The sequence below is a fragment of the Macaca mulatta genome, chromosome 7, assembly GCF_049350105.2.
Source record: "Macaca mulatta isolate MMU2019108-1 chromosome 7, T2T-MMU8v2.0, whole genome shotgun sequence".
NCBI lineage: Eukaryota > Metazoa > Chordata > Mammalia > Primates > Cercopithecidae > Macaca > Macaca mulatta.
Window position 1 is genome coordinate 163,169,001 of NC_133412.1, and position 23,627 is coordinate 163,192,627.

Sequence of the window (23,627 nt, forward strand, 5' to 3'; positions counted from 1 at the left end):
TGTAAAGGCAGCCCACTCCCTCCCAACGTGCTCCACACACAGCTCCTTGTAAGAAACAAATCCAGGTCAAAGATGAGAAATTTGCATCTTCAAGGACTGCCTGTAGCAGCCTTCTCTTCTCAATTTGCAGATAAAAAGACCCTTGTAAATACTTCTTAGCCACCATCCTAGTATCCACAGTCTTGAGATGTTAACAAGTCAATGTAGCATAAGCAAAACAAAGCACCAGCAATCATTGTGTGAGCCTGGATGCTGGGAACAGAGTACTGTGGCTTTGGGGCTGGAATTGCTGTAGATCAACTGAGTATTTCTCTCTAGGTCAGAGCACAGTTCTCCATTCAGTTGTGGCCTGTAGTAGTCATGGCAATAGAAACCACCACTGCCACGGCAGCAGTCCCCACTGACAGAGCACATGTCCTGTGCCAGGCACAGGGCTGAGCCATTTGCATGAATTATCTCCGTTAAGCCTCCTAACAACCCGTCATTATCTTAATTTTATAGCTGTTCCCTCTACAGATGGGGAAACTAAGGCAAGCTGAGATACTTTTCAAAGGCCTCACAGCTAATAAGCCATGTAGCAGGGATTTAGATCCAGACAATTATTCTAGAACACGCTTTCTTAGCCAACAGAATGGCCAGAAGTCCACAAAAGAAGGCAGTGGCTAATCAACAAGCATTTATTCATTGTTGGTATGGTATAGACTATGAACTATGTGAGTTAAAACTGAGATAAAATGGTTTCACTGAAAAAAGAAAAAGAACTAGAATTCCTTTTACTTCCACTTAAAAAAAAATATATCCGGAACTTTATTGGCCTTTGAAGAGAAAAAGGATCTCTATTCTAACGTCTAGCATGTCTATCCAGCAAATATCTAGGTTGTTCAAACCATTAAGGAGACTAACAAAACAGGAGTTGATGATACACAGCTCAGGGGCTTTTTGTTTCTTGTTTTTTTTTTTTTTTTTTTTGGTTGGCATTACCCAGGCTGATTTAGATCTAAACACTGGGGGACCTCAGGATCTGAAGTTCCTTAAGGCTTCCTGGGCTTCCTGGGCTTAGCATTGTTTTTCCCTCAAATTTCTATACTGCTCTCTTTATTGAAATATCTGTACATTAATATATGCTCTTCTTTTTTACATGACCTATTTTTCCAGTGGGACTGAGGGTGAAAATTACAAATGCATATTTAAAGCCATAGGAATATTTAAATTCTACCTGTTTTTGTCATACGTTTTTAGTACTTTCTATGCGCGACGAAAGATAAAAACTTGTGTGCATGATTAATTGTAATGATGAAAGAATGCTAGGCAGTTGCTTAAGAAACGGGAACAACAAAGGAATAAACTACTGCAGGCATCACCAGGACTGGAATGACACTGCTCTGTGTACTTGATTTCCATGGCAACTAGCAATGGGAAGATGAATGTTTCATAGTCACTCTGCTCTGCAGTACACGTCTATAAATCAAACTTGCATAAAGAGCACAAGATTTCTGCTGTGGGCTGTACCCAGAGCTGGTTTATTTTCCTGTTACTGTATAATTATGGAAAAGAAGCACAAAACAATGAGGTCATTTTTAGTGGGGAACAAACTCAGAAATTACTAATACACCTGCGGCATATGATGCCATTCATCTAGCAAGAAACTAGAAGCAGGCAAGGCAGGCGTGAATGAAAATGCCGCCTGCTTCTGTGGGGAACTCGTTGGCTCTGGCTGAGAACTGCGAATGACAGGCCTGGTGTGCCCTGCCTCCCCTCAGCTCAGCTCTGAGATAGAAGTAGGAGCACCTTAATTAACTGTCGAAGGTACGGCCAAAGTTTTCATTTTGATAATGGGGCGGACATGATACTCCATATTTAGCATGAAAGTTTATTGAGATGGAACAAGTATCTATTTATCTACTGAAAATGGCTCATTGTATAGGAGTTAGGATGGAAAAATAACGCCTTGGCATGGAGACCTGAGTTTTGATCCAGGTCTATGTAACCTTGGGTGAGCCATATACGTTTGACTTCCATTTTCTTAGCTAGAAAATAAGAGAGATGGCATATGTGATTCCTAAAGTCCCTGCCACCATCCAATTCTATGATTCCATAATCTCTAAATCTTAAGGGTCTGAATCTTTCAATCGCATCTAATCAAAGATACTAGTTGTGCCATTCCTAAAAACATATGTACCTTACACAGTTGTATTTTAAAATTCTATACTGGGCTAAAGCTCCTAATTAACAGTGTTTTATGAGTTTACCAACCACGCTGAAGCCTTCTTCTGATTTGTTCATTCTTCCAAACATGATGCTATCAAAAGCTTAATACAACTATCAGTTTTTCAAAGTTAAAAAAAATTTTTTACAATCTTATAAGTTTTAAAAATAATACTTTAAAAAACATTTAAATTTATCTTTCTCGCTCTTCCATAGATAAGGGCTGCTTATCAATTCCTGCCAAGCAGAAAGCATCCTGCTTCTTGAGTCTGCAGCTCTCAGAAGCATCTTCAGGCTCTCTGGGAATTCATCTTTGTATGTCGGAGACCCAGCAAGAAGAATGTTGAGTAAAAGTTTGTGGAATAAATGGATAAATGAATGGTTGGGGACACTGCTGCTACACCTGTCAGCAACCCTGTGCTCCCTTCTCCAATCTTAAACATTTAGGCAGATTCAGATCAACATGGAAACATCCCAGGGTAGACGGGCAAATATCTGAACACCACATATAGTTAACAATATGAGTATCTCTTTTGTGAGTCTTTACAAAATCTTTGTGGAACTTTACGACCTGGAAACATCTCATCAATGCAGCATGAGGCATCATTAGACACAAGGAGAGACTCCAGTCCTAAGGCCCTGGCTAAGAGCATGGGATGTGGTGGAGGCTCAGAAAGAACCGAGTCTGTGCTTAAACTAGAAAAGGACAGGGTGAGGAGCACTTAGTCAGCACATCCGTTAACTCAGGTGATGTTTACGTCAACTCTCACGGGAAGACGCTATTATCTCCATTTTACAAACTGGAAAAACTGAGCAGTAGAGAATCTGCATAAGTAATTAAGAGACAGTTATGAAAGGCTGGGAAATGTGGCTCACGCCTGTAATCCCAGCACTTTGGGAGGCTGAAGCAGGTGGATCACTTGAGGCCAGGAGTTGGAGACCAACCTGGCCAACACGGTGAAACCCCATCTCTACTAAAAAATTAGCCAGGTGTGGTGGTGCACACCTGTAGTCCCAGCTACTTGGGAAGCTTAGGTATGAGAATCACTTGAACCCGGGAGGTAGAGGTTGTAGTGAGCCGAGATTGTGCCACTGCACTCCAGCCTGGGCAACAGAGTGAGACCTTGGTCTGAAAAAAAAAAAAAAAGAGTTATGAAATATGTAGGGAAATTCAAAATCTGATCTCTCTGACTCCAAAGCCTTTGTTCTTCTGACTGTATCTCAGGACACATTCAAGCAACAGGCTATTGCTCCATTTGGACTTTTTCAGGGCTAAACAGTAAAGGGTTAAACAAACAAACCTAGCCCCAACCCAAAAAAAAAGCAATGTTCCTGCTGTTCCAGGAATACATTAATGGTAAAAAAAAAAAAAAAAAAAAAAAAAAAAATCATAGCAATAATAACGCAAGTCAATATTTTTAAAGACCTAAATTCAACAATAAATATAGCCAAGGACATTCACTCTCCTTCTCTGTACACATTATTGTTTGCTCCTCCACTCTCCAGGCAAGCACACTAAAGGCTATTTCCAGGATGGAGTCAGATGTTATATGACTTTACAATTTCCAATATGTGAATATTAACATAGGCCAACGACATCATTACAGAAGCTATACATCATTATAGAAATGTATTCTGCTGGTCACCAGAGGGGTTAGCCTTGCTTCCTAACCTTAGAAAATGTGATAATTTGGGTATATGTTTTCAGTACAAATTTTTCAAAAACTACAAAAATAACGCTTATTAAGAAAGTCTCCTGGTTAACCTGTTCTTTCAATCCGTTTCTTAGCAGAGTTTTTGGCACCACCAACTGGCGAAAGAGGTCTACTACAAAGGTGCTTAGCTCTCAATCTGTTCGGTTCATTAAGAGATGATCATACATTTATTTCACATTTAATTTACGGTGAAGCAACTTATTTCAGTCACTAAATAAAATTAGAAATGCATTTCTTTGTCAGTCAAATAAATAGTAATCCACTCTGGTTTTTTCACCTGAGAAGAAAGTATGTTTTGGTTAGTAAAGGTCACCAGAGAAAACTCAATCTACCCACCAAAGTTAATTTGATTTATTCTGCCATAAACTCACACTGAAAAAGCAAACACTGAGAACTACAATGAAAATCAGAAACTAAGAGAGAGAGCAAACTAAATGGTATCAAATACTATGCTAGCCTCCAGTGTTTATATCAGACAATTTAATGTTTGATATAAAAATGATTGAGGAGGTAATTTCACGTTTGTTAAAAAACTGAACTTTTCCCACCAAGATTCATGTCTCAAAGATGGATGCTGCCATCTGACCTGTGAATATATATGCTATCTAGCCATCCTTCCTGTTTAATTGAGCCACACCTAGCAATGGATACCAGTATAAAGAGAGCAGAGCCAAGCCCTTAGGGCACAACTCTGATCTCTGCACAATGAATCATGAAAATAAATATCCCTGAAGGATAGTCTAATTTTTCCCCCCAAAACAATGTGTTTTCTAGGGAGAATGGCTCAGGAAAAAAAAAGAAAAAAAGAAAAAAAAATTTGTGGATACAAGTTGTCTATGAGAAGTATATCTAGCCATTTGTGATAATAAATTTGTAACCCACAGAACAAATGGCACCAACTTTATGACAAAACTGGTCATTGAAGAAACTTCTTTACTAGACTATGTAAAAGAGAGAGAGAAAAAAGAAAGAACCATCCAAAGAATCAAATTTGACTCTGATGGCAGGGTTTGGTTAAAAGCCATCTGCCAGAGTTTAAAACTACCATGACAATTCTGTGATAATAGCAGTTTAAATTGCTATACAAATGTGTACTCAATTCATATTTGTTAAAGCCTCCAAGTCTAAATCTGCAATTGAAAGTCTATTAAAGAAGACCATTTGAAATAGGCCTAGAAAAAAGTAAGGGCCAGCAGCTGCTCTACCCAATTTAACACATAATTTGAACTTGTAAACTTTGATCAGATTAATTCTATTTCTTTGCCCACTTCATTCATTCATTTGTTCATGTATTTGTCAAATACTCTCTCCTGCAAACACAGTTAAATTTTTACAAGGAGAGAACAAGAGTGAGACCCTCCTGCTCCTTCCTCTCCTTGGACGCGTGTCTCGATATACCATGGCAAGGATTCCTAACTGAAGTCATGACTGGATTATCAGGAATCCTAACAATAAGACTTGGGTTAAGAAAAGCATTTTAAAACTTTCATTTATTTTTGTTTCTAAATATATCCTTTAATATGACTCATGTCATGAGTCTCACTAAGTCTGTGTAGACATTTTTTGAGGTATGACTAACAAAAAATTGTGTATATTTAAGGTATACAAGATGACGTTTTGATAAAAGTATACTTTGTGTAATGACTCACAGTCAAGCCAATTAGCATATCCATCACCTGACATGCTTTTTGTGTGTGTGTGTGTGTGTATGTATATATATGTATGTGTGTTGAAAACACTCAAGATCTGCTCCCTTGGCAAATCTGAAGTACACAACACATTAACTATAGTTACCATGCTGTACATTAGATCACTAGAATTTATTCACCTTATAACGAAAAGTTTGTATCCTCTGACCGACATCTCCCCATCTTCCCCGCTCCCCAGCCCCTGGCAACTACCATTTCACTCTTTTTCTCTAAGTTTGACTATTTTAGATTTCACATATAAGAATATCACGCAATAGGCCAGGCGCGGTGGCTCAAGCCTGTAATCCCAGCACTTTGGGAGGCCGAGACGGGTGGATCACGAGGTCAGGAGATCGAGACCACCCTGGCTAACACGGTGAAACCCCGTCTCTACTAAAAAATACAAAAAACTAGCCAAGCGAGGTGGCGGGCACCTGTAGTCCCAGCTACTCGGGAGGCTGAGGCAGGAGAATGGCGTGAACCTGGGAGGCGGAGCTTGCAGTGAGCTGAGATCTGGCCACTGCACTCCAGCCTGGGAGACAGAGCGAGACTCCGTCTCAAAAAAAAAAAAGAAAAAAAAAAAAAAAAAAGAATATCACGCAATATTTGTCTTCCTGTGTCTGGCTTCTTTCACTTAGCACAATGTCCCAGATGACTCCACGCTGTCACAAATGGCAGGATTTCCTTCTTTTTTATGGCTGACTAATATTCTGCTGTACACACATACCACAATTTCTTTATCCATTCATCCAGTGGAGGGCAGTTAGGTTGTTTCCATATCTCGGCTATTGTGACTAATGCTGCAGTTAACATGGGAGTGCAGACATTTTATTCTACCTGTAAATTCAGTCTACTCCATCATTATCATTACTAGGCAGTGGCATTCCTAAACCAGAAAATAACATTTTGAGGTTACAAAAACACTTGACCATTAACAAATACCAGCAATATGATTATAATCAAATAAAAAATTCTGATTGCCCTAGGGGCTTGGTTCTGTGACTTCTTTGACCAAAAAAATAATAATAATTGTGAATTAGTTCAGTTTGGTTTGAATTTAGCAATAAAGGACTCTCAGCTTTATCCGTAAAATGGATAGAAATGCCGTTGATGTGGTGAGTCACTGTAAGGACTAAGGAAGGTAACATGTAGTCGGTGATCAATGAATAGGAAGCACTGTCACTGCAGCGGACGATACAGTGCAATGAAAGCTGGGGAAGAGCGAGAATCAAGGACTGACTCTCCCCCAGGCGGGGTGTGAATGCTGCGAGAAGCTGGCAACAATGAACCCTGAGCAAAAGGACAGGGGGCAACTGGAGGCCCTTATTTGGAGACAGCAGCTTTCTAGGATGGATATGAGTATATCTTCAAGCAGGGATAGGCATTATAAACAGAAGTGGGAATGGCTGACGGAGAAATGCCTTAGATCAAAAAAAGGGGAACAGATAAGACCAGAACAAAAGAGAGGAATTAGGGGAAAAAAAGAAGAAACCCCTTTTCCTTAGAAATAAAATTAAAGGAAGGTCGGATGTCGTGGCTCATGCTTGTAATCCCAGCACTTTGGGAGGCCGAGGCGGGTGGATCACCTGAGGTCAGGAGTTCCAGACCAGCCTGACCAACATGGTGAAATCCCGTCTCCACGAAAAATACAAAAATTAGCCGGCCATGGTAGCCTGTAATCCCAGCTACTTGGGAGGCTGAGGCAGGAGAATCGCTTGAACCTGGGAAGTGGAGGCTGCAGTGAGCCGAGATCGCACCATTGCATTCCAGCCTGGGTAACAGAGCGAGACTCCATTTCAAAAAAAAAAAAAAAAAAAAAAAAAAAAACTTAAAGGAATTCAAAAAACTTAAGAGGTAAAGAGAAGGTAGAAAACCCAGGAAGAGGCTATGATCCTCTCCATGAAGAAAAAGGCAAGATCACCTGCAAAGCACCATAGTGGGAAAGGTTTGGTACAACCACGACAGAGAATACATCCTTACAGAGAGCAAGAGATTTGATCTCAGATGACAACTCTAATGAGCTGGCTTGGGGTATTGTACTGAGAAGAACTCTGAGTTCTGCAGAAGAGGGCAGCCACAGGTACAGGAGGGGTCAGTGGCAGGCATGTCAACTACTTGCCATCCCTATAACAGGGAACCGAAGCCAGCTGAGTTACACTTCTCCTGGATCGCAACAGGGGTATTGCATGACCTGAGTGACAGGCATACCAGATCTCTGCATGAAATGGAAGGCATTCTGGAATGACACAGGACCAGGGTGGGGGAACTGAGTACAGAACACAGATTCTGGTAGCCCAAACACTTTGGTCAAGTAGAGATCAGTTTCTGCCTGAATTGTGACATGGTCCCATTCTGGGATCAAGGCCGGCACCAGGGGATCTAAGCAAGAGGATCCAGGAAGGTGGATGGCAGAGTTGAGAGATTTCTCAGTCATCACACTTGATGAGAGAGAGAGAGAGAGAGAGAGAGAGAGAGAGAGAGAGAAACTAATTCACTCTGGAATGTATGATGGGGAGGCAGACACATTAAAGAAAGAAGGCAAATGGTAAGTAAGCTTCAGATCTCAGATCGGCCAGGAGCAGGTCCAAGCACCTGAGCCCACTTAACAGTGCAGGCCCTGCAGTATGGGTCAGAACAAAGGGTGGGGGCCTTGGACAGAGGCCTAAGTAAAGATAAGGAGGAAAAAGTGGTGTCAACATTGATTCTTGGGCTTAATGGCAGCTAAGGAGACTAGAGGTGTGGCATGTGGAGGACATGGCACTGGGAGAAAGGAGCGGGATGGGGAATAATGACAAGAGTCCAGGATCCATGTCTAGCCACCAGTAACCAGTCCTGGGATTTTAAGATTCTAAAAACTCCGTGAGTGGGAGGCAGGTAGAAGTGAGTGATGAACAGGGAGAGTAGGGGAGAAAGTAAAGGGTATTAGTATTAGTACTTGTTCTGCTTTTCCTGGGGCTGGCTTAGGAAATGGGTGAGCCAGAGTCTACCAAAGGAGCCATCATCAGTAGCTTCAAGGGCTGGGACAGGCAGAGGCAAGAGTGAGTGCAGGAACTATGAGGCTTCACACTAAGTCTGTAGTGGATTTAATCACTGCTTTGCGCTGATTTTCTCCAGCAGCAGGTTGCGACCAAGGAGAGAAGAGCAGATAATGTGGCCCAGCTGGAATTTATAAAACACAATGCTAAACTCACAGTAACTGATTAAAGAGTCTTCCAAGTGAATCAAAGTATAATCCTGCCTTATGAAGAGAAAGCCATGAATTTCGTTTAGCACTCCCACTCCAGTTAAAATTATGATAAAACTCCATTCAGCAATTTTCAATATACTTGGGTTTTATAATTTATTTGGCAAATACTTTGGTCTTGTGATATAATTCCATAGGCAAGATGCATAACACATGGGTTCCTATCAGAGCAATCTGAACTGGAATGCCTTCTACAGCTTGATGGATAAAATATTGCATCAGTTTCCTTTCGCATATTTTTTCAAATGAAATCTCAAGTATAACAATCCAAACCAAACCACTTCGTAGGAACAGGGAAAAGCCATATAACCATGCAGCCAGTGCATCAAGAATGCTCTTAGGGTAGGGTGAATAGGCCTTGCTTCCTGGTGTTTATGCTAGGCAATGGAGGGATACAAAAGCATGCTTCCTACCTTCAGGGTCTTTATACTGTTGAAAGACGTGAGAAAGGAATATAACAGTGATTAAGAGCACAAGCTGGAAAGGCAGCCTCCTTGGGTTTGAACCTTGGTTCCATCAGCCACCAGCTGGTGGCCTTGAGCAAGTTCTTAGAACACTCTGAGCTTTTTCTTCATGTGTAAAATGGGGGCAGACAGAGCCCAACCCAAGTGGTTCATGTGAGGATTTGCTCAGCACAGTGCCTGGCACATGGAAAACACTCAGTAAATATTAGTTGCCAGTGGTGTTGTGGTTACTACTATTAGATATGTCAATATGGCAAGTGTTATAGGAGTTCTACAGAAGAGGAAAGATACTTTGTGGGCTGGAGTGATAAAGGCTACATAGGGCCGGGTGCAGTGGCTCATGCCTGGGATCCCAGCACTCTGGGAGTCTGAGGCGGGCGGATCACTTGAGGCCAGGAGTTGAGACCAGCCTGGTCAACATGGTGAAACCCCATCTCTACTATAAATACAAAAATTAGCTGGGCATAGTGGCGGGCACCTGTAATCCCAGCTACTTGGGAGGCTGAGGCAGGAGAATCACTTGAACCTGGGAGGCAGAGGTTGCAATGAGCCGAGATCGTGCCACTGAACTCCAGTCTAGGTGACAAAGTGAGACTCTGTCTAAAAAAAAAAAAAAGAAAGGAAGAAAGACTACATAGAAGAATGTTCAGCTAAGGAATGGATACCATTCAGATATGTGGATGGGGAAATGAGAGAAGAGGAAAGAGAGCAGTGAACCTGCCATGAACAAAAATGCTAGGAGAGAAATGAGACAGTATATGGCAAGAAGACCAGAGTGATGGAGTAGGATGAAATACTGGGGGACATGCAAAAAAGGCACAGCTATTTCTGTCTATAGGGCCTTGTATGTTTCTGTCTATAGGGGCCTTGCATGTCAGGCTAAGGAATCTAGACATTATCTGGTAGGGAATAAAAAACTATTGAAGTTAGGAAGTAACATAAATAGAAATGATAATTTACTCGAATTATCCAAAATTTAAGTAGGGTAGGCCAATGATTTTCAAACTTTAATGTGCATATGAATTACCTAGGAATATTAAAGTAAATATGTCTGACTCAGTACCTTTGGAGTGGGTCCTAAGATTAGGCATCGCTAATAAGCTCCCTGATGCTGATGCCACTGGTCTTTGGAGAACTCTTTGAATGTCAAGGATGCATCTATTCAAGGTAGCCTGATGGAGGAGAATGATGGGGTAGGAGGTAGGTGGACAAGATGGCCAGACATAAGGCAGCAAACTCATAGGTTGCTGTCATCGATAAAAATGTAGTACTGGAAATCTTCGGTCTTGATTTTAGTCTATATATAAGGTGGACAATCAAAACTTTGATGTAATTCTTAATTCCTGGCCTACTTTGTCATGGCATTTTAAAACAATGTTAAGCATCTCATAAAATATGTATTTTATTAAATACAGATTTCTCTTATTTTATAAATATGAAATTCAATATTTTCAAAAATTCCACCTAGAAGTTAGCTATCTACTACAAAAGAAAAACACGAGAAATTGATTCCTTTTTCTATAAAGGAAATGGCATGAATACATTCATGATGTGTGGCTATTAATAACTTCAAGGATGACTGAAAGGGTTAGCAACATTTGGTCATAGAAAGAAACCATGGCAGCAGTTTCCTATGTGACAGCTGAATTAAAAGAAAAATAGCCCTCATGCTATTACAGCAAGAACGGCATATTCAGCCATATATGTAGATGAGGAATTGGATACATCGGCCACAACACTTTCTATAGTGACATCCCAAAAACTAAACCCAGGGTTGGGTAGCTGTCAAACCCAGTAATTTCCTCTTGAGAACAGTCTTTGTCACACTGACAGACCACATCTATATTCATGCTGTGGTAGATTCTGAATAATATCTGTGATACGCAGAGAAAATAAAGGAGACGGCCATGCTATTCTCCATGATAGATGACGCCACCAGTGAATTTCAGAGTTGGAGAAGCCTGCCAGATCCTATAACACAACACCCTTTTTTTTCAGATGAGAGTGCAGTCCAGAAAGGTTCACTGATTTGTGGAAAAATGGGTCAGAGGCAGAGCTGGGCCTGGAACTCATCCTGGGGTTTGACTGGACTCCTGACCTTAACATGGTGCCAGTGTGGTATTTAAAGAGTAAAACAAATAATAGTAATAAAAAGCCTGTTTTGTTTTTTTTTTCCAATGAAATAAGCCAATCATTTACATAAGATGAAGTCATCTATTGAAGACCTACAAAACTGTGCTAGGAGCGTGGGGAGTGTGATCATGAATACCCTACTATGCCTTCTCACGTTTAGCTCCCATTCTGACACTGGAAATAACACATGGGTACAAATAACTATGAAAAAGCATGAAGAAGAAAGATATTTACGAAAGATTAGGAGTTTAAAGCAGAAGGTGAAGACAATTTCCTTTTTGGAAAGGTGTCTTTCCAAAAGGTGGCAGGGTAGGGCCAGCTTTCGAGATAAGAAATATCTTAATAGCTGGGCCTTGAAGGATGAATAGAATTTGTATCCGGATGGGTTTAACATAAGAGAGGACTTCAAAATCTGAGCTTCCTAAATGTGAAGAGACTAAATATCCCTTCCAATCTAATAATATATTCTTCATAAGTTAGCTTAACTGAAGAAATGAAAATAACATATTTGAAACATATTGTTACATATTTGAAAATCTATATAACAAAGTCATCTTCTCTACTTGCTTCCTGGTCCAGTTTTTGAGTTTCAATTCCTCCATTTCTAAAGTTCATACTGGTAAAAAAGACAATCAAAACCAATTAAGAACCCTCCGAAAAATTGGTATTTTCTTAAAATGACTAGAATATAATTATTTCTATAGCTGAATTTTTAAAGTACAGTTTTATTTAATATATCACATGTGAAAGTGCCTAGAAGTCCCTCAGAGAGGAAATTCTGAGGTCAGCTTGAAAAGCTAACACACATTCATACTCCCCATCCTGTAAGCATGTGCAAGAGGACAATAAGAAAAGGGAATCTCTGACAATATAATTTTGAAACAAAACCACTGAAATAAAAACTAAAGCATTTCCATTGCAGAGAAGACACAAAATTTCATGAAATAAAAATTGGGACCTCAAGAAGTCTACTTCTTTGGTCATGCCACTCACACAGAAGGTATAGCGGATGACTGTTATCTATGTATGGCTACAAAGAGTGAAATATGATTCCTAGGTGTTTTTTGGATTTTTCTATACCCGGAAGCAGGCAGATACTCAAAGACCAATAGTCACAGTCACTAAATTAGGTGCTCATTTTAATTGTGATCTTATTGAAGTTGCATGATTATATACAGAATCATTCTGAGGCACAAAATAATGACTGGGAAATCTTCTCTCGTTAGAGACGGACCAGGAAAATGATACTCAACAAGTCGGCTGCTGGCAGAAAGGAATTATAGGAAGCTAAAAACTATAGTGAGAAATAACATTTCAAACATTTCAAAAGAGATGCAAATGACATGAAAAAATAAATGCTCTCCGAAATCACTTTCCTTTAGGCCCTCAGCTCTCTAAGACTCTTCCAATCAGCGTAACAGAAGAGCCTATTAGTTTGTTTTACCCAAGGTGGTGACAGTCCTTACCTCTATAATGGCTGTGATATAACATCTATATAATTTTTCTGCCAAGAGAATATCCATCACTCCCTTTTACAATTGCATTCCTAAGCCCTAGCCCCTACAAATACTCTGATTTTGAAAATATCTTATTCAACGAGCAATGACATTCTTATTTGCACCCAATTTCTAATATTCAAAAAAGGAGAGTTAGATGTCCTATATCCTTTGACCTTCCCTTGCATAATGTGAAGAAAGGGATTCTTACACCAAAAATATCAGGATATAACTTTAAATGTCTCCAGTCATGACGGGAGCATTTGGTGCCTCGATATTTCCACTTTACATCAGTATGTGGCAATACGCCTGTGCACTCAGGATCTTGGACGCTGGGTCAGGGCATGGACCTTATGCACATTCACATTTCATCCCACGACTGGGAAGCAAAAGCAGCTTCCCAGAGCTTTTTGCCAACTGACAGGTGGTGGGAATATACAAATAGCAGTGCTTACAATGAGATGGAGAAGGTTCCTAGGCATGGAGAAGTAAACATATCCATGCAGAGAAAAATGCCAGCCAGAAATACCACAGGGTGTTGATGGTGGGCAAAGTCAAGAAAGAATATTAAGCCAGCTTCCTGATGACAGCCGAAGCTAAATCATGAACCAAAAATGCCTCCAAAATAAAGCAAAAAGAGACCACCAGAGATTAATTCATGAAAATCACACGTAGACAGAGAAAAATAGAAAGCAAAGCCACATGTGGCTATGAAGCTCCTGACTGCATTTTAAAGTACTCTTTCCTAGTTTATGAGAAATAAATTAAACCACAAAGAAAATAGAATTTTACTGTCACTGGGCATTTGGAATAAGTGGCAATGGACCAATGATTATTTATTAACTGCAATGCATAAAGCAACATGCCAAGGGCAGTGGCGATTACAGATATAAGTCCATAAACTCAAAGAACTTGTACTAACGTATGGGGATAATCATATACACGGTGTTTTCATTTATCAAGTAGGTGAATGAAAAAATACATAACAGTAAATACTATCAACGTTTAGGGAAAGAAGACCATACAATGTAGAGAAAGAAAGGCTTTATTGAGGAGGACCTTTAAAGATGGTTTAAATCTGGACAGGTAAGAGTAGGGAAAGGCACTGCTAGGCAAGCGAAACAGAATGAAGTATAAATGCACATCACATAATCAAAGGAACAAGTACCATGCCAAGGGAAACACAGGAATTTGGGACTGATGAAAGATGAGTTTGGAAAGGGGACCAGATGTTGGAAAGCCAGGTTAAAGAGTTTAACTTTACCCCTTACAGTCACTGAAGATTTCTGAACATTGAAAACAAGAGATAGTGCTACAAAATTTCCCACAAGTTTTATTAGCGTTAAAGAGGAAAGACATTTCTTACTTAACTTTTAATTGCTCAAAACAGCCTATTATCTAACATTAACTCTATAGTACAAACAGTACTATAGTACAAACAGCTCTTATATCTCTTGATCTTCTGCCATTTTTAGTGGGTAGAAATTCTGACTAATAATGAAACATCATCTTTGATATAGTACACGAATACACAAATTGTGACTACTAGTTCTAAGAGGAAAGCAAAGTTATGGTATTTTTTTTTTTTTTTTTGAGACGAAGTCTTGCTCTGTCACCCAGGCTGGAGTGCAATGCCGCAGTCTAGGCTCACTGCAACCTCCGACTCCCAGGTTCAAGTGATACTCCTGCCTCAGCCTCCCAGGTAGCTGGGACTACAGGCACGTGCGACCACACCCAGCTAACTTTTGTATTTTCAGTAGAGGCGAGTTTTTTTTGAGACAGAGTCTTGCTCCATCGCCCAGGCTGGAGTACAGTGGCATGATCTTGACTCACTGCAACCTCTGCCTCCAAAGTTCAAGCAATTCTTGTGCCTCAGCCTCCTGAGTAGCTGGGATTACAGGTGTGCAACACCATGCCAGGCTAATTTTTTTTTTTTTAGTAGAGACAGGGTTTCACAACGTTGGCCAGGCTGGTCTCAAGCGATCTGCCCATCTCGGCCTCCCAAAGTGTTGGATTACAGGCATGAGCCACCACACCCACCCGAAAGTTTTAAGTTTCAAACACTGAAAAAAGTCTCAAATTTTGAAATCCAAGTATTAAAGATTTTATGATATCTTTAGACATAACAAATGAGTACCAATTTTGAATTTTTTATATGAGATATCCCTTGGTTTATGAAAGTAATTTGTTCCTCACAACTTTTCTCTTGGTAGAAAACTTGCTTTCAATAATTTATGTGGAAAAAGTTATAATTATCTTCCCCCAAGCAATCACTCATTTAAAAATAAAATCTGAGGCCGGGCGCGGTGGCTCAAGCCTGTAATCCCAGCACTTTGGGAGGCCGAGACGGGTGGATCACAAGGTCAGGAGATCGAGACCATCCTGGCTAACATGGTGAAACCCCGTCTCTACTAAAAATACAAAAAACTAGCCGGGCGAGGTGGCGGGCGCCTGTAGTCCCAGCTACTCGGGAGGCTGAGGCAGGAGAATGGCGTAAACCCGGGAGGCGGAGCTTGCAGTGAGCTGAGATCCGGCCACTGCACTCCAGCCTGGGCGACAGAGCGAGACTCCGTCTCAAAAAATAAAATAAAATAAAATAAAATCTGAAAAATCACTGTTTCCCCTAATAAAACAAATGCCTCTATAAAACAAGAGCTGAACGTTGATACGGGAGATACTACAAAAATAACAAGATACAGCAAAACAACAAAAGGATATGAGACATCAGCTGATACAGCTCAAGAAAGAAATGTAAGAGAAAAGTAAAACCAAAACAGAAAAAGAAAAATGCCAAATTGGATGCAGTATGAAGGAGAATAGATATTGTTGAAAATACACTAAGTGACATGGTAATATATTAAGAGCAAAGCAAGCAATAAAATAAAAATTAGCAAAAAACTTAAAAGGACTTCCAATATAAGCATAACCAATGTTCTCAAAGAAAAAGAATGTGACTCAAAAATGTTAGCATTCAATCCATTACATATTTTTATTCAAATACAGTGACCCAGATAAGCATTTTTGAACATGAAAGACAGTGGGGAATATAATTCCTATGATCCCTACTTGAGGATAAACTTCAGTTAAGCAGAAACCATAGCAAAAGGCCTGGCGGTGAGCTTTGAATTCATTCAACTGTAGAGCTACGACTAAATCAAAACAGGAGATTATGATTGCACAACAAAATGTGAATGTTATGAACCCTAATAATATGTTTTCTAAAAAACCACATTGCTTTCATTAATGATTAAATCACTAAAGTAAACATCACCAGAATACCTAGGCAACAATTCACAAACCTTACAAAATTATGTTACATTTAGTTCTCACTTTCCAAATTAATGAATGATGCACCAGTGTTTCTATTAAATTATAAAGTGAAATGATTCCTTGATGCCTATGTCCAAATCTCTCTCTTTGGATTGTTTTTGTTGTTTAGTGGGTTGAACTGCTGTTCTTTGGTTTGTAAAATTAAAGTGTAATGCGGGCAAGTACTTTCGAAAGAGCCTACTCTTGATCTCTAGAAATTTCTTTGGGAAGAATCTGGCAGTCACTGAATTGAAGACTATAAAAACTTCTTCAGTCATTCAAGCCACAGAGGACCCCGGCCTAATTAGAATTCTCCCTCTCTAGCTGCCTTCTTCTAGTGCTTTTCAGAGATCAGCTTTTTTTCTGGACCTGTGTAGTGAACTGTGGACCTGGGTAACGAAACCCATACATGCTGGTTAATTAAGTGAAAAGCTACTCAAGCATCTCAAAAAGTGAACGTCTAACCTTGGAAACATTAAATAATTTTGCATCGCTAACAGCCTCAGCAGTTGCTTTTTTTTATTATTGAAAATTGTTTGCATGACTGAAATAAGGATATGTGTGATATGTTAGACATCTCTGTTTCTTTGGCCTACTTCAATTTACACAAAAAGGAAATAATTTTTCGAGTTCACAACTTCCTTTAATACGTGTTATTCTTTTTTTTTTTTTTGAGACGGAGTCTCGCTCTTGTTGCCCAGGCTGAAGTGCAGTGACGTGATCTCGGCTCACTGCAACCTCCACCTCCTGGGTTCAAGCGATTCTACTGCCTCAGCCTCCTGAGTAGCTGGAATTACAGATGCCCACCACCACACCCGGCTAATTCTTGTACTTTTTAGTACAGATGGAGTTTCGCCATGTTGGCCAGGCTGGTCTCGAACTCCTGACCTCAGGTGATCTGCCCGCCTCGGCCTCCCAAAGTGCTGGGATTACAGGCACGAGCCACCGTGCCTGATCGTGTTATTCGTTATTTAGTCTAATTTTGGGATTGTGATATTATAAAAATACAATTGAGAGTTTAAAAAGCCCATATTCAATCAACAAAGTATCTTCTTTGGCTGTATGTTGCAGTTTCCAAACTGTTTTGGTCTCACAACCCTAGGAAGTACAAGATTTGTGGGCATATATTCCACAACATGAATATACTTATTTATAGAGGAGCACATGTGTTATTATATTAATATACTATGTACATGGTTAAAGTATAGAAATTTCTAAAGAATTAAAGATAAAAATATTTTATTCATTAATGGAAAATAACTTTCTGATGTCACTAGAAATTATTAATAATACTTAACTAGAACAATGTACATTAATATACTTTATTATTTCTGAAAATCTTGGCTTAATATTTTGTAAGTGAGCAATTTAAAATTCAATTTGTTTGGATACTTGGTTTTAATGGATAGTACAGGTAACTCATGAAAATACATAGATCAAAATGGGAAAAGGTCATCATGCCAGTGACTCCATCCTCTGATAATGTAAAGGTTTAGGAATTTGAAAATTTGTTGTATTTTCTAAAATTATTATTTTGTTGTTAACGCCAACTAAAATTCAGCTGGTAAATGTCCATCTTTCCTGATATCTCGCTATTGAATTATATATATAATTATATATGTTTATATATGTTAATCATATATAATCATATATACAATTATTAATATATTAGTTATATATTTATGTATAATTATAATTATATATAACAAATTATATACAATTATATCAATTATATAATTATATATTGCATATATATTAAATGCAATTAGTTATAGATTATATATAATTAAATAATTATATATTACATATTATATATACTTAAATATCTATAATTATATATTACATATATACAATTATATACATTAATATATATAATTCCAATCATAATTATATATTACATATATAATTCAATATATATAATTTTATATATAATTCAATAGCTTTAATACATTTTCAAGATATACTGTAACCCATGGAAAGATGGACAAATACATATATATATATGTATATACACATTTTTTTTAAGAGATAGGGTCTTGCTCTGTTGCCCAGGCTGGGGTGTAGTGGTGCAACCATGGCTCACTGTAGCCTCAAACTTCTGGGCTCAAGAGATCTTCCCATCTCAGCCTCCCAAGTAGCTAGTAGCTAGGACTACAGGTATATGCCAACACACCTGGCTAATTTTTGTATTTTGTGTAGAGATTGGGTCTATGTTGCCCAGGCTGGTCTTGAACTCTTGGCCTCAAGCAATCCTCCTGCTTTGGCCTCCTAAAGTGCTAGGTTTGAACCACCACACCAGGCCAAATTTCTGTTTTTAATAATTATGTGCTAAAATCACCAACTTTGTAGATTTTTTTTTTTTTTTTGAGACGGAGTCTCACTCTGTCACCCAGGCTGGAGTGCAGAGGTGTGATCTCAGCTCACTGCAACCTCCACATCCCAGGTTCAAGTGATTCTCCTGCCTCAGCTTCCCGAGTAGCTGGGACTACAGCACGTGCTACCATACCCAGCTAATTTTTGTCTTTTTAGTACAGATGGGGTTTCGCCATGTTGGCCAGGCTGGTCTCGAATTCCTGACCTACAAGTGATCCACCCACCTTGGCCTCCCAAAGTGCGGGGATTACAGGTATGAGCCACCATGCCTGGCCAGGACATTCCATTTTAAACATACCAAACGTGAAGATATGAATTTTAATAGGTGACATACATTATGTTTTAAAATAAAGTAACATTTTGAAACATCTATTTCAAAAATGTTCTCCCTATAGCACAGCTTTTCTTCTAAGAAGGTGTTATTTTCTCATTCATCATTAAAACATTGCCTGAATGGCTACATTTAAATATATTTTTCAAAAATCTATATAAGGTAGTATCTACTAAAACCATTTAACACAAAAAGTTCATCAAATTTGGACAACTTGTCTTTTTGTAAAAAGAAAATGAGTATCAATTTTTAGTTCCTTTGTTAAAAACAACTTTTGCATGGTAGAAGTATACTGATATTCATTACCTATCTCATCACAAAATACAAAGATGCTACATTTTAAAGGATTTGCTTTTACAAAATCAACTAAGTAATATTTTCCTATAAGCATTTTGTATGCATCTGGCTTTAACTTCTTTGCTCTTCTTCAATAGCTGGCTTAGTAGCTTGCTTGTCAACGATACAGCAAATGAATTTCATATATGTCACTGTTAATGATAATGACTGCAAATCTTCATTCAAATAACTTATTTAATAATTTCTATTGAGAAGGGCTGGCTCTGGTCGTATTTCATTAAGTTACTTTTATCCCAGATGGGAACATCTGCGAGATGTCCCCCAATATCCATTCTCTCTCCCTCTTCCTTGGTATCAAAACCTCTATTCGTGGGCACATCATTGCCCAGAGCAAAGACTACCTTTTCCAAAACTCTTCCCCCTTGCAGCTGTGCATGACCTTGGAACTAAGTTTTGGTCACTGGGTTGTAAGTGGAAAAAATATATGTCCTGAAAAGGAGTGCATACCTTCTGCTTTCTTTTTCTCCTAACCAGCTGGAATTCAGATTTGACTGCTGAAACTTAAGCAACCATCTTGGAGCAAGAGGGAGAAGCCAGGTGTTGATACAGCCAGAGCAACAAGAAAACGGGCAATCTGGATCCTTCCCGACTGTATGGTCAACATTCATCCCTGGTTTGCCGATGTTTATATGACAGAGAAATGAATTTCTGTATTTTCTGAGTTTCCGTTCTTTTGGGTTTTCTGGCTCTCATTAGTGTGCTGAACGCTAATGAATACACCTGTTAACAGGGTTGATGAAGAGCTCATGCTGGGAGTCAGAGAAGAGACAGCTCTGCTGTGTTCTCACATCAGCATGTGTTTGCACTATTAATACTACCTTCAATCTGCAGTTTCCTAACAGAAACTGCTTTTAAGCCACTTGTCCATTTTGTCAGGATTCGTTCATAAGAACCACATAATATAATCTTTAAATCCACTTTATCAGGTATGTGTGAACAGCAACATGTGTCAGTGGCTTTGAAAGCAAGGGAATGAGGGGGCTACCATCAGGCAACTCCAACCGTTCTCTCCAGACAACTCAGGAATCACATGTAACCTGTGTTCATCTGAAATGCAGACCATGTGAGGACACCAGCGTCCATGCTAAATATTACTAAAGCTTCATTTTCCCTTGGGTCACACGTAAGTATCTGAAGAAGTTATTCTTTCTTCCTATTCCTCTCCTGCCGCTACTCATAAATGCTTGTATGCACCTGCCTGGTGTGCAAGCGCTCCCCCGACTTTACAGTCCACTGTCACGGGTGTGGAAGGATCCATAGTTAACTATAGATTTCCCTCCTGGATCATGACACTATGCTGCAAGAGACAAATGTTCCTGACTGAAAAATCAGAATAAATAAGTGCTTTCCATAAAATCAAAAACATGTAAAAGCAAATGGTAAATCAAAAGAGGATGGTGTACAGAAGGATTTTGATGCCTCACCTGAATACTTCAAGAACAGTCCTTTCTGGTAACTTGGGAGCCACCTGCCTAAATGCTTTTTTGAAATCTTCCAAAGTTAAAAATCCACGATCTATTTGAAAACAATAAAAAATATTCACTTACTTTGATAAGACCTATCAACTGTTACTTCAGCCATAACATTTGTGAAAAACTTACTTTAACATATTACTAGGAGAAAAGCAATAGTTTATGGTTGGTTTCACATATAAGGTAATCTGAGATAGTCTCATTGGAATAATTTGAGATTCTAATAATACTTTCCTTCAGTGCAGTCCCAGCTGATCTTGAAGGTCACTTCTGGCCCTATCATTTTGCCGATTCTCTCAGTCCCCGGGATAGCACTATACGGAGACATGCACTGTAACAGTGGTGTTAGACTTTGAGTCTTTGTGAGTTACCAAAACAAGGCAGTCTTCAAAATTCATGTCTTTTCCTTTGCTTGGTATTAGAATCATGAAATATTAATATTTAGAAGGAAACCATAACAGCAGTCAAGACATTGAACCTGGACGCCATGAGTCTTTTCACTCTGTGTATGATCTGTGGGGCCTAGGGGGTCTACAGCCACCCACCCCTCTCAGCCACACCCTATGTGGGAAAACAATTCCATCAATCATATGTAGGTCAGACCAAGAGTTGATGAAGAAGTCACACAGTCTCCCACACCTCCATAGGTGGCTCATGGCCTATATCCCCCATGGCCAGTCCTTTTGCGGTCCCCATGACAATCAAGGTACAATATATTAACACAACCATATAACTGTAAATACCACTTCATCCGCGGTAAATGTCAAGAATTTAAAATCACGATGGAGAAAAAAATGTGCACCAATACCTAAGGTAACATCTAACGAATACAGTAATATAATCTTCCAAGTATATTATATATTTGATTTACTGGGTATATAATCCTATTCTCAATCCCTTAATAGCAATTTTTTTTTTTACATCAAAACACGTTAGAGACACTTACAGTATGTGTCAAAGGCTGTGAAGATGTGTCTTACTTCATTCCGATACCGTTGAGCTTCCTTCTTTTTCCTGACAATATTTAAAAACCCCTCGAGTAATATACCTGAAAGTTGGGGAAAGAACAATTTGTCAAAGGTTACTGTCTTTCTCTTTAAGAAAAAATTAAACAGAAATGAACAGTAATAAATATCACAAATTATCTAATTTTATCTTAATTGTGGTATTTACTCAAGATCTGTAAAGTTTCCTGAAGACCAAAAAAGGCATTTTGCTAAATGCTAACATTTAACAGACCCAACACTAGAAATCAATAGTGAAAATACAAGACACTTTTAGGGTTCACTGAGCTTTTTCCAGGGGTAAAGAAATGGTGACCTTGAAAAAAGTGTAACACTCTTCCCTGCAACAGATCTAATAAGCAGGAAACTACTTATTAAACAAGGTCTCATAATTTTTCTTTCCTTATGCTTCTTTGATCCCTTTTTTCCTAGCCAGATGTCACTATGGCAGGTTTTTTTCCAACTGGGAGATCGGGTCAGAGAAGTAGTTTCTTAAAAGTCAATACCAATTGCATACCACAGATAAAGGTGGAGAGAATATTACATAAACAATAGAGCTGGCACCATCCCCAGCCCTGGATACACCCCACAACGTGTGGAGCAGCCTCAGGCTCAGCTTCCTGCCACTCTCATAATAAAAGAGCCCAGCATGATAAAATGAGATTGGATACTGTGCTTACAATGTCTATTAAAATGAATTCTAATGTGATCTTTGTAGTAGGTTTAAAGAGCAAAGCCAAGAATTTAAACATTTTAGTGAACTGAGCTCTACATATATAAAAAGAATGGTTCATTTTTATAACTCAAAATTTCCATAAAATAACATTATCACTCTGTTTTAAAAATAGCCTCTAATCATACAATAACCACATGCACATTTTTTTCTTTTAGTGAGGTAATACTAAGCTGTATACCTTTTGTAAAATAGTTCCAATCATTTTAAAAAATGTAGAAATGATTTTCTTAATTTCCTACATCTTTATTTATATTTAAAGATTTAAAACGGAAAAAAAAATGTCTTTCTGTTCTTCAATGATTCCTTTATAACATTTTAGGACCTACTGTGGTCCAGGCACTGTATTAAGCTTTGGAAATAGAGGGAAAAAGAGAATATACGTGATTCTAGTCCCAAGGGAGCTACTGATCTGGTGGGGAAGGCAGTCAATTTTTCAAACACACACCTCAATGCAAACTGTGGCATGGGCAATGAGGGGAAAGACAGGAGGTTGTGAAAAAGATTCCTAGGAATCCTCATGTAGAGTAGACTCTGGTGAAGGAGAGATCCCTTCAGGGAGGAGATATTTAAGCCAAGACCTAAACCATGAGACAATACCAATGACCTAGTATTGGGAGGAAGAGCATTGCTGGCAGTAGGAACAGCCTGTGCCGAGGCCGTCGGGTGGCAAGGTGGGAAAATGAAAACAGGCTGCTGTGGTTAGAACAAAGTGAGCCAGAGAGAAGTGATACAAGATGAGGTTGGGGAGAGCAGCAGGGGCCAGAACTCACAGACTCTTGTGGACCACAGTAAATAATTTGGGTTTTATTTAAGCTGCAATAGGAAGTCAACAGAAGGTCTGAATTGGGAAGTTATATGATGTGTTTTGAAATATCTTTCTGGCCATTATCTTGATAAAGGGACTGAGGTGGGGGAGCAAAAATGTAGAAAGAGAGACCAGTTAGGAGCCTACTGGCAAGAGATGTGGTTGCCAGGGTTGCTGGCAGTGGGGATGAGAGGAGTGGAAGGTTTCCAGATATATTTTAGAATCTAAATAACATAGCTTGATGAAGAACTAGATGTGGCGGGTGAGAAAGAAGGAGACGTCAAGAATATCCCAT

At 39.1% G+C, this 23,627-nt stretch overlaps 1 protein-coding gene across 8 annotated transcripts in view; it reads right to left on the reverse strand.

The window, feature by feature from the left end:
- EFCAB11 (EF-hand calcium binding domain 11) overlaps positions 1-23,627 on the reverse strand; it is a 168,036-nt gene that overhangs the window by 123,412 nt on the left and 20,997 nt on the right. For 7 of the 8 annotated variants that reach the window (XR_013396479.1, XM_077941608.1, XM_015144362.3 and 4 more), the window contains exons 4-5: positions 21,734-21,835; positions 20,740-20,830 (exon numbers count right to left, since the gene is read on the reverse strand). Coding sequence is in view for 7 of the 8 variants with exons in the window: in XM_077941608.1 (XP_077797734.1) it covers positions 20,740-20,830; positions 21,734-21,835 (193 nt within the window). In the remaining variant the exon portion in view is untranslated. Of the gene's footprint in view, positions 1-935; positions 3,335-20,739; positions 20,831-21,733; positions 21,836-23,627 lie in introns of those variants that run through there. The other variant, XM_077941606.1, reaches the window with a different exon arrangement.